Below are 20,944 nucleotides of genomic sequence, written 5' to 3'. Positions count from 1 at the left end.
ATATCTTTGCTTCGTGTTTGTATAGTGGGAGGAGGCAGGGACATGTCGTCCATCTTTTTTTTTTACAGTCATTGGTATGAACAGTATAAAGGTGCAGCCACAGACATGGTGGACTTAATGCACGAGGGGGTTTCTGAACGAGCGCTTCCTTCCCCTCTCTCAGTTTCCTACTCGGACAAACACTACAAGGTCAGTTAACTCCCCGCGTTAAACGCACGGGGGGGGCTTTGATTGTGACAACAGGCAGAAGCCCCGTCACGGTCGGGGGAGTTTGTCGCATGCTCTGAAATGAAAATTTCATGAGGTGGGGAAAGTGGAGCCAAGTGGCAGAGGAGAGGGTGAGGCAAAGAGAGGGGGGACACGGGGGAGGAGGGTGAGAGAGAACCAGGAGCTTGTGAGTTATGGCGGCTACATGCATAGATGTGATTGTTAAAAAGAAAACTTCTCGGTTTATATATATATATATGAGCACAGAACGTGTCGTGTCTTGTGATGTATGGTCTGTGCCCCTCCAGTATAAAGCTCATTCGTCCTCGCTCCGCTATCGTTAAGGAACAGCAGAGTCCTTAGAGACCACGTGCAATTACCATGACAACAGGGAGCAACTGGAGAGCTACACACTGGTGCAGTGTTTTACACACCAGGCCGTTCAGCGACTCCCACTGTCATACACAAGCACTGACTGCTGGGATATAAATACGAGTATCGCTGACACGTGGGCTGGGAGTTTGTTATTATTGTCATTACGTCGGCGCGGCGCCGTTCACTTCCTGTCACCCACCCACTCGGGTGTCGCCCATGTGTGCGGGAGTCGTGCATGTGAGCGGAGAGGACGTTCAGTCGCGAAAACATTTGGCAGAGCTGCTTTGGAGGAAGAAATTAAACTGTGGTTTACATTAAACATCACCTGCCTGTTAGCTTAGCATGAAGAGGCTAAACTGTGACTCAATGCACCGACACGTCTAAAGCAAACTAATAAAACAATGTTTAAACTCCTTTATCCAGATTAAACAAAGGAATCCATCTTCACTTCTCTTACACCTATCATTGATTGACCTTGTCTACTTTCAGAAAAGATTTCATCCAGTGTTTGTTCTTGTGATTCAGAGTTTTATGGCGCTACTTAAAAACTCTCTCCGTCTTATTATAGGTTGGAGGACAGTGTGCACGCCAAAGTCAGCGATTGGACTTTATCGATCGTTCCCCGACAAAGTTAATAACTATGTTATTGTCAATAAAGATAATATGAAAAAGATATGGGCTCTTTAGGAGGTGGTGATAGAAGGATGTTTAATGAATGTTTGGACAGAGCCGTTTCTCATCTTCCACTCTTAATGCTAAGCTAAGTTAATCAGCCTGTTATTGTAACTTCTACCAAGCAAATTTCCCAAAGTATTCTCTGAAAAACTCAATTAAAACCTCTCCTTCCTCCAAATGACTCCTGGCTCCAGTGAATGTTTCTGGACGACTGAACTTTCTCTCTGTGTCCGTCACGTTTTTTTCCCGTTGGACTCACGGTTCTCGAAGTGGGCGGGGCTGAGGGGCTGGTGAGGGAGACCATTTCCTGGATGGCCAGGCGGAGTTTGAGCCGGTGCAGCGGGTTGCTGATGCCGATCTCCCTCTGGATCTCGGTGTCGGAGAGCGCCGACATGATGGCGCCGCTCTTCACGTTGGCCCGGCACGCCGCCACGTACCACGCCGGCATCCCCAACCACAGCTTTACCACACAGACGGGAGAGGAAACAAAGGAGACACATGTTGAGTTTAGTGAGACTGAAACTAGACAAATTACAAATATAAATCCTAAATTTCAGCAGAGTATTCTTTACCTTGATTGTTAACATGCTGTTTCACAACAAGAAAATATTAATGGAATATAAATAAAACTCGTTTAAGACGTTTATTTATTAATTCTAGACAAAGAAAAACATTATAATTAAAGTGAACATTTTTGAAAGGAGTAGAAATGAAGTGTTAATTTCCCTTCCTAATTAACTTACCCTGGAAACACTGAATTCTTGTTATCTAACATTAAAACAGTCTGTTTTGTTGTTATAAAATGCTTAAAGCTGTAAATATATAATGGGCTCATGATTTGGCTCGTGGCTGTACGTCCTCCTCTCAACATTAGGGGGCAGTAGTGTTTTCTACTCCAAAACTCATCACTAGTTCTTGGAGTATCATTTTGATTCATGACCAGTTAAGATCAAACTCACATTATTGTAACTATGAACTCAAAGGATTGCAGCAGCAATGTAAAAGAGCTGCGATGAATAAGGAACGATTTGTCTTTTCTTACCTCCAGCCAGGCGACGACAGTGGGGCCGTCCCATTGGGCGAAAGGTAAACCCTTCCTCCTGGCCTCCTCCAATAGCTCGTGTCTGAGGGCGGGGCACAGAGGAGAGCAGGTGTGAGCACGTGAAGCTGTGCATCGTCATAAACACACATTTAAAAACCACATCATCTTCATCCCTCATTCAACATCCTCATCCCTGCACGGTGTGAAAACCTGCAGCAGCGACACCGTGTGTGTGTGTGTCTGTGCACACGACATGAAAGAGAGCAAGAGACTCACACACGTTTCATCTGACATGAAGAGCTGGACAGGGCATTGTTTTATCATTCATCCCTCGAGAGTGGAGCACACACACACACAGACACACTCAGATACACAAACACACACTGTGGCTACACTCAGACACACACACACAGGCTTTGCTTTACTTAAACATCTCTGACTACATTGTCCCCATCATACTCTCAAATTCAATCAATCAAATCTGGTGAGGATCATTTGTGCATTTGTCATGAATTTGAATTTTGTGAATCAAAATAAGTATTTTTTAAGGGCAGTGATCAGTTTTTAGTTACTGTACGATGACAAATATTACTTTCAGCTGTATCAGACAATGAATATTAAAATAATATCTGCCTGTGTTTATTGTGTACATGGTATCTGTATCTGATTTATGTTTCTGTACGTGCTCTCCGAGTGCCCTGCTCGTATTTTCTATGTAAATTCTTTAAATCTACATATATATAAATACACAAATGGCTGAAGTTGTGTGTGTGTTGTGTTTACGTTAAGAGAGGACACACACACAACTTCAGCCATACACAGCCACACACCAGCAGGACACTGTGCTCCAGTAGCTGCTCATCCCAGTTCAGCCACTCAGGACTTATTCTGCTGAGAGAGATTTTTCTTTCGCTGCACTGTTACTTTGCAGTTTGTGAATAATGCAGCAGGGCTTTTTTTTTAAAGTAACTTTTCCTCTCGTTTCCTGGGCTCTGCTCCACGTCCCCCCCCCCCACAGCAGGTGCCGAAGTGTAACTGGAGAGGGGAGATGTTTGTCTCGCCTCCCTTTCGAGAGCCGACCTGCTCGACACGATGCAAATTGCACCTTATCGAGGACGAGCGGCGAATAGGCGCTCGCAGTCGGTTGCGTCGAATCCTCCCACACTCGCAGGAAACTGATAAACAGGCCTGACAAGCTGAGGACACACTCACACCCACACACAAAAACAATGCCACTTCTTATTCTATTTAGTGAACACATTTCATAACGGATAAAAAAAAACTGAGCCAACAACCCATTCCCTGAGTATGTTGTCAAAGATCTTGACAAATGGAAGGAGTGGGCTTTCGTAATAACATGATAACACGTAGCGCTCGCGGTGAAAGGCCACTTAAATACAGGTGACGGGAGAAACGTGTTCATCCAAACACAACCGGGTACATTCACTGTCTATCGTTGGGGGAGATAGCTCATGTTTTATGTTCAGGTCGGGTCTAATGCATGGAGAAATACATCCACTGAACATAGCTGGGGGAAGAAGGGGAAGTAAGGAAACAGTTATGATAAAATCATACAAACAAAAACCACATTCCCATAACCAGAAAATGCAGCTGGTTATTTCACACAAATAGAGAGAGAAAGACACGTATAAGGAGAGGAAGACATTCCGGGGTTTGAAAAATTGGACCCCAGTGTGTGTGTGTGTGTTTTTTTTTTTAGCGGCGGCACATTCTCTGTCCAGCCAAGGATGCAGCTGCGGAAACTGAACTGTAGAAAGGGGGGGAAGAAACGTCTTCAGATGGTAAATGAAGAAAGAAAGAAAGAAAGAAAGCAATGGTGTTGTTAACAGCCATGGAGGAGAGAGAGAGAGAGAGAGATAAGTAGATAAAGAGACGTCAGCTTTGGCACTGGTCATTCAGGAGAGGGGAGGGTGGCGACAGGATGTGGCGGACAGACAGGAGAGATGGCAGACAGGGCGGTATGGCTGAGACAGTTTTCATTATCCAGGAGCTCAGTTTCACATCCTCACAACTTACCCGCTTTTGTAAGAGTCAGAGGGTGATGAGAGGGAGAGGAGGGGGAGGAGAGGAAGAGAGTCAAAGAAGAGAGAGAGAGAGAGAGAGAGAGAGAGAGAGAGAGAGAGAGCGACGGGGGGGAGACAAAAGTACACACATGTTAATGAGTTAATTGGCATTTTAAACCGCGTGGATCTAGACAAAAAAAAACGCACACACTCGCACACACTCTCGCACACGTGGACGTCACAATGGAGGGCATTCGTTTGCAGGAGCATCTGTAGACCAGTCAAAACACGTTGTCTTCTACAATGCAGTCCCGACCACGTCTCGTGCAGCAGAGGAAATGAGGAATGCACCGGAAACACAGCAAGGCCCCGCCCGCCCCTACCCCCCCCGCCGTCCATGACCTCACATTCAAATGTTTTACATTCACATATTTGTGGTTAAAGGGAGGAAAACAAAAAAAAAACCCCACAATGAGACCACAGCGGTATTGATCGACCCCAAGATGCTGAAATGGAAATAGTGCAGGCAGCTTAATGGCATGCAGCGTGGAGGAGGCGCCAAGATGCAAGATGGCGGCGGTGGCGGCGGTGGGGGCGTGGCCTTAATCCCCAGACACTGCTATGAAGGAAGTCGGCGCGGTGGAAGAGAAAACAACACGTTTGTCAACATAGCGGACGAACAATACTCGCTATTGACCGACTACACCGGGGCAAAGTTATTGGTCATGACAAGTCAATGTGCACTTCGAGCAAATGACATCCATCATTTGGCACTGGGGCAAATGGGCAAATGCACGCACACACGCACACACGCGCACACACACACACACACACACACACACACACACACACACACACACACTCCGTCTGAAAGATAGAGAAGAGATATTCCCCCCCATGTTTTCTTTCTAGAGGGCAGAACACACCCGACCTGGCAGCGAGAGGAATCTACGTGTTGGGAAACAACCTCCAAATTGACGAAGTAGCTTTGTGAGATTAATTGTCTTCTCTGCTCGGGATCAATACTCTGACTTTGGCTGTGCGTCTGAACACAGTGGAGCTGATCTCTGCTCCTGGATGCTGGTCCGGCTTCGGCCGCTCTATCGAGTCGGCTCCCAGTGTTGTGGTGTTACATATAGTCAGAGCACAGCCATGTTCACGCACAGGAGGACGTTAAGAGGAACAGGAGGTGGACAGACGCTAAAGCTACGATTTGTTTATCCTCCAGCCGGATGACCTCCAGACATGATTCTCCTCAATATGATGAGCCACTATTAAAGAGACTCGACTGCCAGGGGGACATTTGTGTTCTGAGGACCACTGAGAAGGGGCGGGGGTCCACTTGAATGACAGCTTACTTCTTTTTCATCCTGCGGTCCTTCTCGGCCTGAGTCCCCAGCTTCCCCAGGCCCAGGTCCTGGCCGGCCATGTCCGGGTCCATCATGGTTGCTGAAAACAGAAGAAAGCAGGTTGTTTTGAGACGTGCTACGTGAATAAAGAGATAATTATAAAACCTCCGCGAGCAGCACTCACCATGTGGATCCACCATGACATGTCTGTGTGCCATGTGAGCCATTCGGCCTTTCTCCTTCTTGCCGAACAGCCGCCCGATGGACGACTTGATGCCCTTCTTCTTCGGCTGCTTGTGGAGGGAGTCTTGGCTGCTGGCGACGCTGCTCAGGGCGCTGGCCTCAGCCTCCAGGGAGGCCACGATCCTGAGGACGACCACGAGCACGAGACGACATGTTTGAGAGGCGATTTCTCAAAAGGTCACAACGTGTTGATAGATGATGAAAACAGACGTTTCTCAGCCCTTTAAACCTCCATGTTTTTTTTACATTTCTGCTTCATACTGTTCTTTGCTCTGCAGTTTTACATTTCTAACCCGATGAGCTTATTCCTCCGTACAGCTGACACCTACCCTCGTGCGTCATTGTGCGAGGAGGCTGGCAGTGTGTGTGTCATTCGGACTGTGCGTGGCGTTGGAGGGGGGGATGTCTCACACTTGATGGTGGCCTTGTCCTCGTGGCCGTCCTCGTCCACCGCTGCAATCTGGGAGACGAGGACACACAGGAAGAAATACATGAAACATGAGTCTAATGAAGCATCTTATTTATCCAGTGAGTAACTAGAAAGAACTCGTGGTGTAACGGTGTCACATTAAAAATCACAAGACGCACCTTTCTCCTGTGTTTCCTCAGATCACTGGGCTGTGGGATGTGAAAAGGAAAAGACAACCGTCAATATCCTCACGTTAAAGAAGGGACAGAAACAAATGAGAGACGATTGGCTCCTTGGTGTAAACATCATGAACCATTAGATGCTCGTGAGCCTTCAACTAATAACCAGAGCATCAATTCACAGATCGATACGAGAGGGACGGACGCAGATTGGACAACAAATCATTTGACCGATCGATAAAATCACATTCCTTTGAGAGACGCCTGGAAAAAAAACAAAGAGCTCATCCCCTCTCATCCTGGGATGTGGAGGCGTGTGTGGATATTTTTATCTTTGCGGTCTTCCCCCCTTGTTGGGCTCATGTGGAGCGTTTGAGCCTCAGGTCATTGTAGAGAGGAACTCATCTGATTGTCTATTCTAAGAGATGTGTGTGTGTGTGTGTGTGTGTGTGTGTGTGTGTGTGTGTGTGTGTGTGTGTGTGTGTGTGTGTGTGTGCACGCCACCACCCTGTGACACCTGCACGATGACAGCTGACGGAGCAGAACACTTTCTGTTCACGACTTTTCTCTGCATGCGAATTTAATGCAGCAAGTCTTCAAAGATTAATGTCTTTACTGTACAGCCAAGCACGCAGAGAAACTGTAAACCTCAGACAGGAGAGCGGCACGCGCTGCACGGAAGATCTACTGATGAACTCTCTGACCCTATACTGTGACGTCTTTTACCTCAAACTTCACTTCTTAGTGTAATATGGCGTCAAAAAGCACATAAAAAGCTCATAGCATATTTACTGTAGCTCCTTAAATCCCCACAATCCAAGAGGGTCTGAAGAAGATTCTGATATTCGGTCGGAAACACTCGACACTTGTTTGGAGGGACGACTGCGACGTGAAACTCACCAGTGTCATGACCCCCATCCGCTCCATGTCCCGAGCAGGACTCCGGGGGTCGAGTTTGGGGGTGGAGTGTCCGCTGGGTGGGGAGGAGGAGGCCAGGGAGGAGGCAGTGGCCGAGGCAGTGATGGAGGCTCCGTATTGGTGCATTCGGGCCAGGTTGAGCCCCTCCAGGCTGACGCTGGCCACGCGGTTCTCGATCTCCTCCGCCCGCAGCTCCGTGGACTCCTTCTCCTCCTGGATCAGCCTGGGACACGGAGAGAGGAAGAGGAGGAGGAGGAGGAGGAGACGTGGTGAAAAGCTGTTATTGTAAATATCTTAAACGGCTGAAATATAAATGATGTGATGTGGTGTTAAGCTGTGCATCATCCTGGATTAGACTGATCAGTAACACCATGACCGAGTTTGATCTACAAGAGGCTTTGGATGTGGATTCCTGGAGATTTGCATCTAATTCCAGTAAATGAGACAAACTAATTAAAGTCCACAGACAAAAAAAAAGAGGCTGGAAGTCAGGTCATTAGTTTTTAACCCTTCCCCGGGTCCAGGTTCGTAATTAGCTGAGAGCTCAGCACCAGGGATCCAGGATCACTATCTGCCACCAGGTCTGAATTAAAGCTTCCTGAAACCTTGTCTGTGTAGATCAGCGAAGAGCAACCGGCACGTTAAGAACCCTTGAAATAAAGAACTCAGTGAAAATGTGCCCGAGGTTATGAATATGTAGCAGCGCATAATTACAGCATTAACAAGCAAGAGGCAGATCGCACTTCCAGAGACTCAGAGTGCAACAGTGTTCGCTTCAGTGATAAGAAATGTTATTTACTGACGAAGAGAAAAGTGAAACTGTAGATGTTTGCTCGACAGTTTGGTTAGAAGCAGCAGATAAGAAAATATAAACGTCTCTAGAACATTCAATCATAATGCTGCAGGTTTCTTTCTGCTTCTGGAGGCTCTGACATTAATAAGTCTTATTTGATACTAGAAGTACACATTTTGAAGCCAAGGATGAGGTGTACAAGTACTGCAAAGACGTAATAATACTACATAATAACACCTCAATGTCAGAAACATGAATCCCAAAGGGCTCAGCTTTCTGGGACACCGTCTTAAAACCACATCACGTGCTAAGTGGATTTGGAGCAAAATGGATTAGGAACATAATAAGTAAAGGAAGCAGATCACGTCTGGCGATGCGGCTTTTTATATTTTAACTTTATACCGAATCTCCTTGTTGATGGCGTCCAGCTGCTCCTGCAGCATCATGGCCAGAGTTTGTGCGTCGGAGTGGCCGCTGGGCGAGAGCATGTCCATGGAGCTGAACATCGTTTCCCTGTCGTCGTCGTCGATGTCCGACATCTCGGTGTCGCTCTCGAAGTGGTGACCGCCCAGGACGCCGAGCTGCTGTGAGCGCCACTCGTGCTCGCCCAGAGATTTGGCCTGTACAAGACAAACATGGACAGACTATGAACATCGTAGTATATAAATAAACTGCAGAATCCTGTTTATGTTGCATATATTTTTGCTGTTTTATTATCTCTTTTATTCTCTCTTATTCTATTTATTAAAATCTCTCTCAAATACACATTTTTACAGCTGTGCTTTCTCCTAGTTCTCATCTATTTTAATCATTTTATAATGTTTCATTTTAACTTCTTGTTTTTACTGTTTTCTCATCTGTAACTTTTTTTATTTCTGTATCTGTGCTGTAATGATGTGTGATCTTCAAATGTATTTTTACGCCTGAGTTTTTAAATTGTAAAGCACCTTGCACAAGATTTTAGAAACTTTACCAAAGGTTAATTATTTTATCACACAGGTGAATTTTCTCTCAGCAGTTTAATCTTTACAGCCTCAGGGTCACAAGGCGATTTCTACGAGCTGCACCAGCATATATAACCAGTAAGAGTAGTAGAAGAAGAACAGCGATGGGGGGGGCAGACACCACGGACTCGCTGTCCTCACCTTGGTTTCACGCAGACCCAGCCGACCTCTCCTCGGCCGGCGGATGACCTTGGCCGAGCGGTAGTGGTCCGACTGGGTTTCAGCCAGAGATCCCAGAGAGAATCGAAGCTCGGTGGACGTGTCCAGATGAGACCTGAGGGACGAGAGACACAGAATCTCGAGTCAAATTCCTGTTCAGATCCTGAACCAGGATTTTGCCGACAGCCTTACCTTGACAGGGTGGGGTCTGTGAGGGAACCTGTCCTCAGTCTGAACTGGTCGATCTCCGATCTCAGTTTCTCAATCTCCTCTGCCAGATGCGTCTGGAAATAACAGGTTAACAACATGTCAGTGTGTGTGTGTGTGTGTGTGTGTGTGTGTGTGTGTGTGTGTGTGTGTGTGTGATTACAGTGCGTCAGCCAGCAGTCATTAATGCATGTCAACAGTGTCGTGGCTCAGAGCTTGTGGAGCTGATTAAATTCATATTGATGAAACTGACACTCTGATTCTTTCTCTGCTGCTTATGAAATTCATCTCATTAACCCCGTGCGAGAGGAGCTTATGAATATTCAGCAGCAGGTTTATAAAAAATGTAACTAACTCAAACAACCAACCTCATTATTTCCCAGTTATTAAATACTTGATTAAGTCGACCTCGTGTAAAATGATGAGAAAACATCAACCTACTTTTTCGTGGATGGAGTCCTCGTACTGTTTCCTGTAACCTTCAGAGTCCTGGATCAGCACGTTCTGTGACGAGCAGCGGAGAAAAGAAGAGGAGGTGAGGAAACCCAGCCCTGACATTTCAATTTAAAGAACTGATCTCTATTCGTTTGTATATTGAACCTTCTCCTCCAGAGCTGCCATCCTCTCCTTGAGGTGAAGCTGCAGCCGCTCGTTGGACTCGGTGAGGAGTCGGTCCACCGTGTCCGACAGCCGCTTGTTGTGCTCCTCGTTCATCTTCTCTCTCTGTCGAGCCTGGAGGCAGAAATGTAGACGGATTTGTATAGACATTAAGATTATGCGGCAACAATTAAGCCCTTAGCTGTGCCAAATACAACAGAACAGACTTAAAGTATTGAAAACAAATTATTATGTCATAAAAAGCAGAGGAAGGCTTAAAGAACTGAGAAAAATTGAGGAGTAAAAAACATATTTTCAGCTTTATATTCCCGTCAGTAATCTCGCCGCGCTGCTTTAAAAGACTGAATCATCTTGACTTCTTATTGTACAGCATGAAGAAGTCGTCCATCTTTATTTACACTCTATGTTGTGAAAACTGTGTTTATCCATGTAAAACGTGACCGCGATCACGTGAAACCATTCTATCAGCAGAGTGTGACAGACAATGATTTGGTGAAGGTTCATCGGTGTGTCGCCGTGCCAACATGTCAAAGTCGCCTCAAGCTGTCACGCTCATCACCGGAGCGGCCGCCTGGTTAACGCTGGCCTGGCACGACGCCTCCGCAGTGACTCACCCTCAGCAGCTCCTGGTTCTTCTCCTCCAGCTGGCATTCCAAGTGCCTCATGCGCTCCTCGATGCTCCCGTGACGCTCCTCCGCCTACACATGGATCACAGCATAGACAGAACAAAAAGAGGGTACGATGATCTGCCTTGTTTGACGGCCGAGAGGGCGACAACAACAAAAAAACAACAACAAAACAAAGCAGGGGCAACGACACAAGCCAAAGCCTCTACCCCAAACTCAAAGATGGAGATCTATTGTTTCAAGCATAACTGGAGAGAGAGAGAGAGAGAGAGAGAGAGAGAGAGAGAGAGCTGGTTGAAACAAAGAGTGACGAGAGGAAAGATGGAGAACGAGGCCACCAAAGGACAGAATGGAGGAGGAGGAGAGCCGCTCCAGCACTGCCAAGTATGAGCTCCAGCCAGAAGAGCCATGCAGCTGTCCTATGCTGGTAGAACAGCCAGAGCAGAGTCCCAGTAAACACGCTCGCCACACAACACTCCATAAATGAATGGAATCTGCTCCCTGCAGGAGTCGGCAGTAGCTGTGATGCCCTGTGGGTCTACCTTCCTAAGAATGGAGTTCATGTCTTGGAGTTTAGCTTCCATAACAAAGTGATAATCATCGGGGGAGGAAGAGGAGCTGGAGTCGGACTACGTGGCCGAGGAAGAGGAGAGGGACACGTTGAAACGTCATGACACGACACCATGTGCACACACTTCACAACAAATCTAGAGACGAGGGCAAGTGTCAGAATGTGGCAACATCACGTGTGTTGATGTGTGTGTGTGTGTGTGTTTTAATCTTCCTACCTTTGTGAGGGCCGCTATCCGCTGGGCCAGTTCAGCCTCGACCTCCGGCAGCGTCTCGGCCTTCCTCATGGTCTGCTGGAGCTTCTGCTCCGCCAGCTCCAACCTCTCCTGGAGCTGCCGGTTCTTCTCCTCCATCTGCTCAGAAGCAACATCAGAAGGAGGTTATCTAAGTCAAGAGGTATCGCAGTAAACTCACTAACTCGCTAACTAGAATGGCCCTCGCGCTTATACTTCCACCAAGGTCCCACAGTCCCCTCATGAATCGGGTTAGTTCATGATATGACGTTTTCCTCGTATGATCCATGAATTAACACCACATTTTGTCAATATCTGCTCCAAGATTGAATCGTTTCTCTCTTGTTCCCACGTTCCATCCTTCCACCGAGATTTACGGGGAATCTGATTGGTAGTTTTTGTGTAACTGCTGAAAACAAACCAACAAACCAACAGCGGGGGGGAAAACCTCCTCGTCAGCTATAATTATCGATGTCAAGCATAAAGAACTATTGTCTATTCTTCAGGGAAACACTTCCTGCAGAGGTTTCACAATAAAGGCCTGACAGGAAATATGAAGTAATGCAGCTGTGTCCATATTCCATATTATCAATAAATCGAATTTCATTTGTACAGCCCGTATTCACAAATCACAGTTTGTCTCATAGGACGTAAACAAGCTCGCAAAATGTGCATTTATCAGGACGACAGGAAAAGATTAAAAATGTACTTCTAGAAATAAAGGTCTGGTTCTCAAACTAGTCAGTGGAGCTGGTGTAAAAATACAAAATTCACTTTCAATGTGAACCTCTTCGCTCTTCTCCTGCCGAAGTCTCCCGGTGGGAAACACAACCACAGATTTCCGTCTCCAGCAGGAGAAAGCGGCCGTTGGCAGTTTGCCTCGACCCGTCTTTCAAAATAGCACCGTGGCAGTGAGAATAGCAGCAGCTCTGCACTCGCCAAGAATGACGGAGGCAACTTTTACTCAGCAGATAACAACGATCGGCCTGATTTTTACATTCAGATACGGCACTTGCCATTAAAAAGAAGGAATTCAAAAACCCAATGCTCAGTGACTCTGCTCCCGAAAGCACCGGGCCTGGCAGCTCAATCTCCAGCGATTAGACCGGAGAGGGCTGGAGCTGTGTCGTGTTGTGTGTCACTTATATTTTGTGTCTGACACCGGGGGAAGCACGACGGAGTGTTTTTGTTGCACCATCCTCCCAAGCTGCCCTCCTGTCCGCGCTCTCTTTCATCTCATCCTGTCGTCCCTCTGTAGCGACGGCCAAGCCTCCAGCCGCCGAACAACTCATCTTCAAACATCAGTGACCGGCTCCTGGGGTTCATCCGCTGGCACAACAGCAAGTAAACTCATTACGCTACCAACGAGGAAGAGTGTTTGTGTGTGGCGGCGGGAGTCCAACGTCTTCAGATGTTATTTCTGGACGTGTTTAATTCCTGAGCTTGAGAGGTCATGAACTTATCTTTGCTCTTTGCTCTAAGCTGGATGTGTTGACTTTGCAGAACTTTTACACACACAAACAACCTACGTGACAAACTACAGGAAACAAAACTGAATAAACATCACATGTCTCCTTTAACGGATCTTTGCTCGGTGTCTACTTCCTTTGCATCAAAGGTGAACGCTGCTCCTGCGTCTCGCGGCGTCTACGACTTCTTCTGCTCACGTTAATGTGAAATTCTTTCTCTCCCTCCAGAGCCCAGCTGGTGCTCGAGCCGGGGCTCATGAAAACGTCACTCAGCCTTGTATGGCCGGGCAATTTATCTAATTGGCTGCAATGACTCACTAAGATATCATCAAAAAGGAGAATGAATCTGCTCCATGGTTCGATCGGATCATTCAGCGTTACATCAATTATGAGGACGGGACCGAGCCGAGTGCATCTGCTCAGAGTAAACAGGGTGAAATCGTCAGAGTTCCTTCCCCCAGCAGTAATTTCCTCTGACATTATCTGACACAATGTCAAGAGCTTCTCTCAGTGGAGCAGCTCTGAAGCTCGCTGACAGGAAACGTCTGACACAACCGGCTGCACGCACGCTTCATTCTCCTGGATCCAGTTTAACTGATGGAGCCAACGTTTGGCGGGGGGAACGGCACAAGATCCCAATAAAAAAATGCAGAAGCTGCCGGACCATCAGTCCCGTTACCGACCTGTCTGAGGAACGCCTCCTTGTTGGCCAACTCGTTCTCCAGTTTGTCGTTGATGTCGTGCACCGAGGTCGACTCGCGCTGGGCGCTCAGGTAGCGTTTCTCCAGCGTGACGATCCGCTCCTCCATGTCCTCCTTTTGACACATGGCCTGTACACACACATGCACACGGATACAAACAAGCAAAGTCAGAACCTTTCAGGTTCAGCAAAACACAACAAGCATGAGAGTGATCTTCAATATTTGAAGTAAAGTTGTGTACAAAAACAATATTTTCCGTTGCTTCTAAGCTTCGTCTTGAATTTCAGCTCTTTTTGGTCACAGATCTTGTAGTAAAATGGTAAATAGATTTATATAGAGTTTTTATAATGTTAGCAACAATCTAAAAACTTTACACTGTAAGTCACAGTTCGGTGTTTTGCCCGGGACTTAAGAAGCCGGGGATCGAACCATTGACATTCAAGTTAGCGGAACGACCGATCCACAGCCCGCAAAAACAAAATCAAAAACCCCAGAACATCATTACACACACGAGTTACCTGCAGAGCGCTGAATAAAGAGTGATAACACGCAGCCGCTCTGATGAGACCACGTTCTCCAGCCCACAATCACTGCTCCGGCCCGTTAGCAATCAATACTAATCTCAGCCCAGAGTCAGAGGAGATCAGCTTATATTTGTATACAGTCCACTTCAGTGGCATTCCCCTCACATATAGACGTATTGAGTGGGCTCGTGATTGCTCGTTATTTCCAGTTTAACACACAAACATTCATACTTGTCCGTGAAAGTGGCTTCGAGCCGGCAGATACAGAAACTATGAGTATGAGTATTAGGGCCACGTTGAAGAAAAGAAAATTCTGAGAGTTCGAGAATAAAGTCTGAATTTATTGAAGTTCAAATTTAACAATAAAGAAAAATAACCCTTTTCTTTTTTCTTAAGTGACTTTTCTGTCACAAAATTCCTATATATATATATATATATATAGTTTATTTATAACATTCACCTGCTTGTGTTTGATTGTTTCACCATAAATAATCCATGTTAATAAAGGACTCTATACATCTTTTTATTTATTTGTACTTAAACAAAGCAGTTTGCATTGATTTGCATTGAATTGTGTGTGTTAGTGTGTGTATGTGTGTGTTAGTGTGTGTAAGTGTGTGTTAGTGTGTGTGTGAGACTCATAGAGACACAGAGGGAGGGAGACTGTGAGTGCGGATGCTAATAGAAGCTTTTTTTAGGCCGCTGCTTTCTTTGATGTCTCTCTTGCGACTGTTATTCCCTTTGCAAATATGTGTGTGTGAGTGTGTGTGTTTGAGTGAGTGTGTGTGTGTTGTGTAACCTCTTTGATGTCCCTCTGGTACTTGATGTTCATCTCCTCCGACTTGATGAGGTCCTTGCGGGCGGTCTCCAGCTCCTGCTCCACCTCGGAGACCCGCGAGGAGAGCGAGGACATGCGCTCCTTCATCTGGGCCAGCTCGTAGTTCTGCTTCTCCAGCAGGTCCTGCAGCTCCACCACCTGACTCGCCTCGTGGGCCGACTCCAGGGAGCCGTTGGACAGGCGCTGAGGGGGAGAGACGGGTGAGGAGGGGAGATAACAAAATCAATATAATCTCCTGTCTGCGAGAAGGAATACTGAGGTCATAGAACTATTTGGTCCAAGAGAAGACGACCAGAAGAGAAATTAAAGTTTGGGACAAAATCTGCAAAACAAGAAAAATGAAGCAAAAACTAATTAAGAGCAGTCGTCGATCTTCTCGTCTGAATCTAAGGAAGAAAGTATAACACTCAAAACTGTTAAATACATTCAAGGAGTCAAGAAAATTGTGTTAAAATCAAAGAAGATATATAAATTCAGGTTTGTGTTATTGTCTAGAATTAGTGGATCTTAAATTTCATGGATTATTGTCTTGTTGTCGTTTAGTGTTTTGTAAACTCTTAAAAACTGAGCAGCATTCGGTGAAGGACACTTCAGAGTTTATATAAAAATCAAATAAAGAAAACATGTGTCTTCCAATAAACTGTTTTAACCTCACAGGCACTAAAGATTAAACAAATCCAGTTCCAGGAAAAGACGTTCTGTGAAATCAGTAACATTTTTTAGACGTTATCCAGATTAAAAACTGAACCGGATGGAAAAACAATCTTCTGATTTCCCATCATGCTCTGGTTTCCTGCCGTGCACTGAAGTGGGCTTTGACAAATCAGGTCTCGCTCCCACTTCAGAAGACATTTCTCCTTCTGAGTAGATTCAGGGTTCAGCTGCTCGAGGCTTTGGTTCTTTTCTCTGCTTTGATTTTTTTTCGGAATGAGAATCGCTTCTGACTCCACTGGAGAAATTGCTTGGACACTCACATTAGTGATATGATGAGGTTTCGCTGGGTTCTATCTGCATGAGGTAGATTAACGAGGGGGGGGCGGGCGGGCGGAGAGACGCAAATCACACAGGGTCGAGGACGACGTCAGAAAACAACTTTACAATAAATAAACACAGTCGCCTCAATCTTATTTATATCCATGATCCAAGAAAGAAATAATTCTTCCCTTCCACTAAGTAGAAAGTAACTCAGGTCCAGAGTAAATCAATTCATCTGACGAGTGCGAGGCAATGAGTCTAATCCACGATATGAAAAATTAAAGTGGCAGAAGCAACGAGCCTCATGTGTCAGTCGGCATTAGCTGCTTATCAGGGAGATCCAGGTCTGTGCTGAGGGTCTGGGAGCTCCTCGGGTCAACATGCACTTCAGGAGCTGACTCCTCCTCCTCCGTCCCCTCTCGCTGACCCTTCCCACCTGTCACATCAGCCACCCGGGGAGGGGGGAGGAGCGTTCTGCACATCAGCGCTGTCACTCCGCTCCCTCGGCCCACGTCTGACTGCGGTGACATTGAATAACTAAGCCCTCCGCCTCGCGACAAGGTTACAGGGCTGTCAGTCCGTTTACCGGAGGAAATACTCGCCGCAGCAGTTTAAGCATGGCTGCAATTTCTTTCTGCAAACTTCCAACACAAATATTTTTCCTCTTTTTATCTTCACACACCCGAGCAGACGATGTCCGTCTCCTCGTTAGCGTCTGCACGCACACGTTTCATCTTTTCATCTCCACGCAGGTATCCTCTGTGAGACGCGGCTTCGGGCTCAGGGGGTGGGATGTTTTCCTGATATCGAACAGCATCGCATCATGTAGGGAACGTGGCTGCTGTTACACCCCCCACGTCTTTAAATTAATAATCAAAAAGGGAGGAGGGAGGGGGGGGGGGATTTGTATTCAGCTATGCAGATCCATGCGTGCTCCTGCATGAGGAGAGGAGCCGAGGTCACAGCGAGAGCGCCCCCCTCCCCTTCAGGAGTCCCACTGAGCTAAATGTGTGTCATCAATAAATGTTGTAATGTTTGAATAACAAGTTTGTTTGTGCTCACGATTACAGCAGCGGGGGGGAAATACTGTACACGTGCAGGAATCATTCTTAGAATACATTAATATTGATTAATATTGAGAAACATTGACCAATATTTAGTGGTATTGTTCCTCTCCGTCTTCTGATCTCAGCTGCTCACCTTGCTGTGGACTTTCTGCTGAGCGTCGCTTCCCTCGAGGAGGTCGTCTCCTCCGTCTCCGGACGCCACTTTCCTCTGGATGTGAGCATTCTGTTCCCGTAAGGCCACAATCTGCAGGACGGGGGGGAAAGTGCAGCGAGGTGAGAACTCAAACACACACAAATTAAAGTCGGGATACTCGCACACTGTGCATTCACATGCTCCTGAGAAAGTCCAGTTTCTAGAGTTGTGCTTATACTTGAATGTCTATCTATATATTATATAATTCCATAGATAGTCCTCTTATTGTAAAATCATCCTAGCTTAAATATATACAGTATAAAGTTATATAACATGTTTATATTCATATCATAATGTGAACTACACATATACATGTAGATAGATAGATAGATAGACAGATAGATAAACTCCTACTCAATCATATTGTATTTTTCTACAAACGATATTTCAATCCGTAGTAAAAGGTCTGTAATGTGCACATCTTTTCAATTATCTATTTTAATTTTCTATTTTATTGCATATTTTATTCCCTTGTCCTCTTCATTCTCACAATCTGCTGCTGCAATGAGTGAATTATCTCATCTTAACATCTTATCTTGATTCCTGCTCTTTCCTTCAGGGACGCACGCTGTGCAACATTCTCCAAACCTCCTTCAAAATGAGCACAAAAGCATCAATACGTGACGTCCGCCCTCAGCTATGAACTCATGTTTCCTTCTTATGCAAAACGAGTAAATTACAGTTAGCACCTCTTCAGGAATCTTAACATGGAAACATGTGAGCGGCGACACGATCACTATAATCATCACGTCCTCTGGACCTCGAGTCTCGTGGCGTCATAATCCTGTCACAGTTCTGACGGACGACAACAGTAATTAACTTCTCGTCGTTGCAGCGACACCGTGCGATTATCACTCTCCTCAGGACAGGGAAGAGAAAGGCAGGTAATGCCTCTGGGACTGAGCTGCCACTTGTACTTGTAAACCAGTGGGCGTGAGGCAGCATTTCCACGATAAACGTTGATGTAGCAGACGCGTCAACTTCTTGTTTCTCTGACTGTAACATCTGCAGCCTGAATCTTCACCATCAGCATCCTGACGTCTTCTTCTTCTTCTTCTTCTTCTTCACTGTGTCTCCGCTCTATATTTTTAACAACGATGTGATGTTGCATTTCCGCACCGTTATTCTGAAACTGATACGGATGCAGCTCCAGCTCTGAAGTTTGAGACAGGACAAGTTTGCCGGATGCAAAATAAACATGTCGCCTATTATTTCTTCTTCTTCATGTCATTGATTTCCCTCTCCTCAAAGGCAGACGTCTGATGGAAAAACCAGAGAAAGGACAAGACAGGACGCATGCATCTGGATTTACTTATCTCTCCTCAGCACCTCTGTGATGAAGGAGGAGAGAGGGATGGGCTGGATGTTGAGGAGGAACGGAGGAGGGATGGACGGGAGGTGGGGGGGGAGTTTCCAAAGATTGATGTTGTCAAGGTGAGAGCTGTGGACGTGCAGGAGGCTGGTGCACCGCATTTAAATTGTAATCGATCATGCGCTTACACACACACACACACACACACACACACACGCACACACACACACACACATGAGAGGAGGGCGTCCGTCTTGTGTGATTAATATAAGAGAGTTAGCTCAGAGAAACATAGCATCAACAGAAATAAACATTTATTTAAATCTCACCAACTGTAAACGTGACTGACCTGTTTTAATTCATCATGAATTAATAACTGATCGAAAGGGAAATGATAATGTGATATTTAATCTGATTATAATCGATATCGACTGATATTAAAACACTTATCCTGATATTATGTTTGACGAAATCATGTAGCGTTAGATTTAGGGAGGATAATTTGCTCAAAATGTGGATTAATATTCATTATCCTCTATAAATAAAACAATAAACAACAGTCAGAGAGTTTCCGACACTTTCAGTTTCTTGTAAACACTTCTGACTGCAGCAGGTCAAAGGTCGTCGGTTTCATCAGGCTCTTTGCTGTTGTCTTTCCCCCCCCGGCAGCCGAAGAGGGACTGGTACCAGCGCTCCATTCCAAATCAATTACCGGCTCCCCGGCTCGCAGCAGCTCCCGGCTCCCAGGAGCCTCCGAGGTGTGGACATGTCTATTCTGCCTCCTTCCCTCCGCCGCCTCACCGGCTAATCACTCATCCGTCCGCCCGCCCTGACAAGTGCGAGGAGTGTTAACCATTTAGGAGCAACGGCCTTGCAGATGTGCAGCATTGTCTTTCTAACCTGGGCTGCTGTGATGTGAGAAATATCTTCAAAGTGTCCATCGCACAGATGTTTGTCAGGGAGGAGAAGCAGAGTTTTAAGGAGCCAGACGTCTGTCACCTTTCTTTTTAAAAAAACTGTTCTTTCTCTCTCTCTCTCTCTTCAGATCTTAAACCTCCTCACTACCTGTCCATCCACTCACCTCCCAACCTCTCCCTCTTCTCCCTCTTCCCCCCCTCCGTCCCTCCTCTGCCCCTCTTCTCTCAGACCTTCAGTGTGGGCCTGAGTGTCTGACTGGCTGTGAAGTGCCAGCCTGAGGGGGTTTTCTCAGCCCGTCTGCAGAGTGAGAGCAGCTCTGGCACTTCAGAGTCTTATTCTCCTTTTTATGTTTATTACAGTCGCTGTCAAAATCGAACGATTAAACTTTATTATAACGTTTGTTATCTTGTGGTAATTCTTACCTCCTGATTGGCTGCTGTAAGCTCCTCCTCCAAGGCGGACACCCTCTCCAGTGACACCCGTAGTCTCTCCCTGACCTGAAAACCAAAACAAACCAAACACACATCAGCACCTGTTTGTAAATCTGTGTTCTCTACACGTTCTGTATTTGCTCTCAGATCGGTTACACAGCTCCTTTTCTCACAGTTTAAATTCCAGTCTGGGCCGTCAGGGATGAACAGAGCAGAAATAAAAGAAAGAAAAAGGAAAGAGTGTCCGCTCCTCTTTCCGTAGCTGAACAACAACACTCTGCAGGGGCTTCAAAGCAGCGACATGAGGCTGTTATTGCTTTTAAAGCACCAGTTGCTGGGAGGAGATTCCCCTCCTCCCCACCTCCCCTCGTCGCCTGTGAACTCAGATCATGTTTGTCCTCTTCCAGGGTCGCTGCTGCTGTGATGGAGCAATTACTTGCACCGCGAGGCGACCGTGCACCATCGCTGCTGTCGCCCAGTGGCATCTTGGATTAGAAGTTAGCCGGGGGTCTGGGGTGCGATGGGAGCCCCACCTCCACGGGCCAGCTTTCACTCCCTCGCCAGTGGAGAGGCTGTGGACATGATGGCTTTTACGGGAGCAGCTGAATGGATAACAGGAGTGGCGGTGATATCGCACTGGGGAGGGAGGTCATAAATGTGCAAGCTGTGAGGAGGCAATTGAAATGATTGTGGGGACGTGCGGAGGCTCAAACCATCAAGTGATACCAGGAGGACACAGATAACACTGCAGCGCCAATGTCACGTTTAGGATTAGCTGGTCAATCCATCAATACATTAAAAGAGACATATTTATAATTTTAATGTGTGTTATTACTTGGAAAAGTTAACATGATTCATCTTATGTTCAGGAAACACGTCACTCTC

General features: G+C 46.3%; 1 protein-coding gene across 2 annotated transcripts in view; it reads right to left on the bottom strand.

The window, feature by feature from the left end:
- ppfia2 (PTPRF interacting protein alpha 2) overlaps positions 1-20,944 on the bottom strand; it is a 136,177-nt gene that overhangs the window by 7,011 nt on the left and 108,222 nt on the right. For both annotated transcript variants that reach the window (XM_047338603.1, XM_047338602.1), the window contains 19 exons: positions 20,051-20,125; positions 17,339-17,449; positions 15,125-15,346; positions 13,784-13,930; positions 11,617-11,751; positions 10,817-10,900; positions 10,185-10,316; positions 10,026-10,088; positions 9,570-9,661; positions 9,360-9,492; positions 8,617-8,834; positions 7,404-7,644; positions 6,504-6,533; positions 6,245-6,375; positions 5,857-6,038; positions 5,682-5,772; positions 4,337-4,339; positions 2,300-2,381; positions 1,517-1,717 (listed from right to left, as the gene is read on the bottom strand). In XM_047338603.1, coding sequence (XP_047194559.1) covers positions 1,517-1,717; positions 2,300-2,381; positions 4,337-4,339; positions 5,682-5,772; positions 5,857-6,038; positions 6,245-6,375; positions 6,504-6,533; positions 7,404-7,644; positions 8,617-8,834; positions 9,360-9,492; positions 9,570-9,661; positions 10,026-10,088; positions 10,185-10,316; positions 10,817-10,900; positions 11,617-11,751; positions 13,784-13,930; positions 15,125-15,346; positions 17,339-17,449; positions 20,051-20,125 — 2,373 coding nt within the window. The remainder of the gene's footprint in view (positions 1-1,516; positions 1,718-2,299; positions 2,382-4,336; positions 4,340-5,681; positions 5,773-5,856; positions 6,039-6,244; positions 6,376-6,503; positions 6,534-7,403; positions 7,645-8,616; positions 8,835-9,359; positions 9,493-9,569; positions 9,662-10,025; positions 10,089-10,184; positions 10,317-10,816; positions 10,901-11,616; positions 11,752-13,783; positions 13,931-15,124; positions 15,347-17,338; positions 17,450-20,050; positions 20,126-20,944) is intronic.

The sequence above is a fragment of the Hippoglossus stenolepis genome, chromosome 22 (assembly GCF_022539355.2).
Source record: "Hippoglossus stenolepis isolate QCI-W04-F060 chromosome 22, HSTE1.2, whole genome shotgun sequence".
In the NCBI taxonomy this organism is placed as follows: Eukaryota; Metazoa; Chordata; class Actinopteri; order Pleuronectiformes; family Pleuronectidae; genus Hippoglossus; species Hippoglossus stenolepis.
This window is presented reverse-complemented; position numbering and strand designations above follow the sequence as displayed.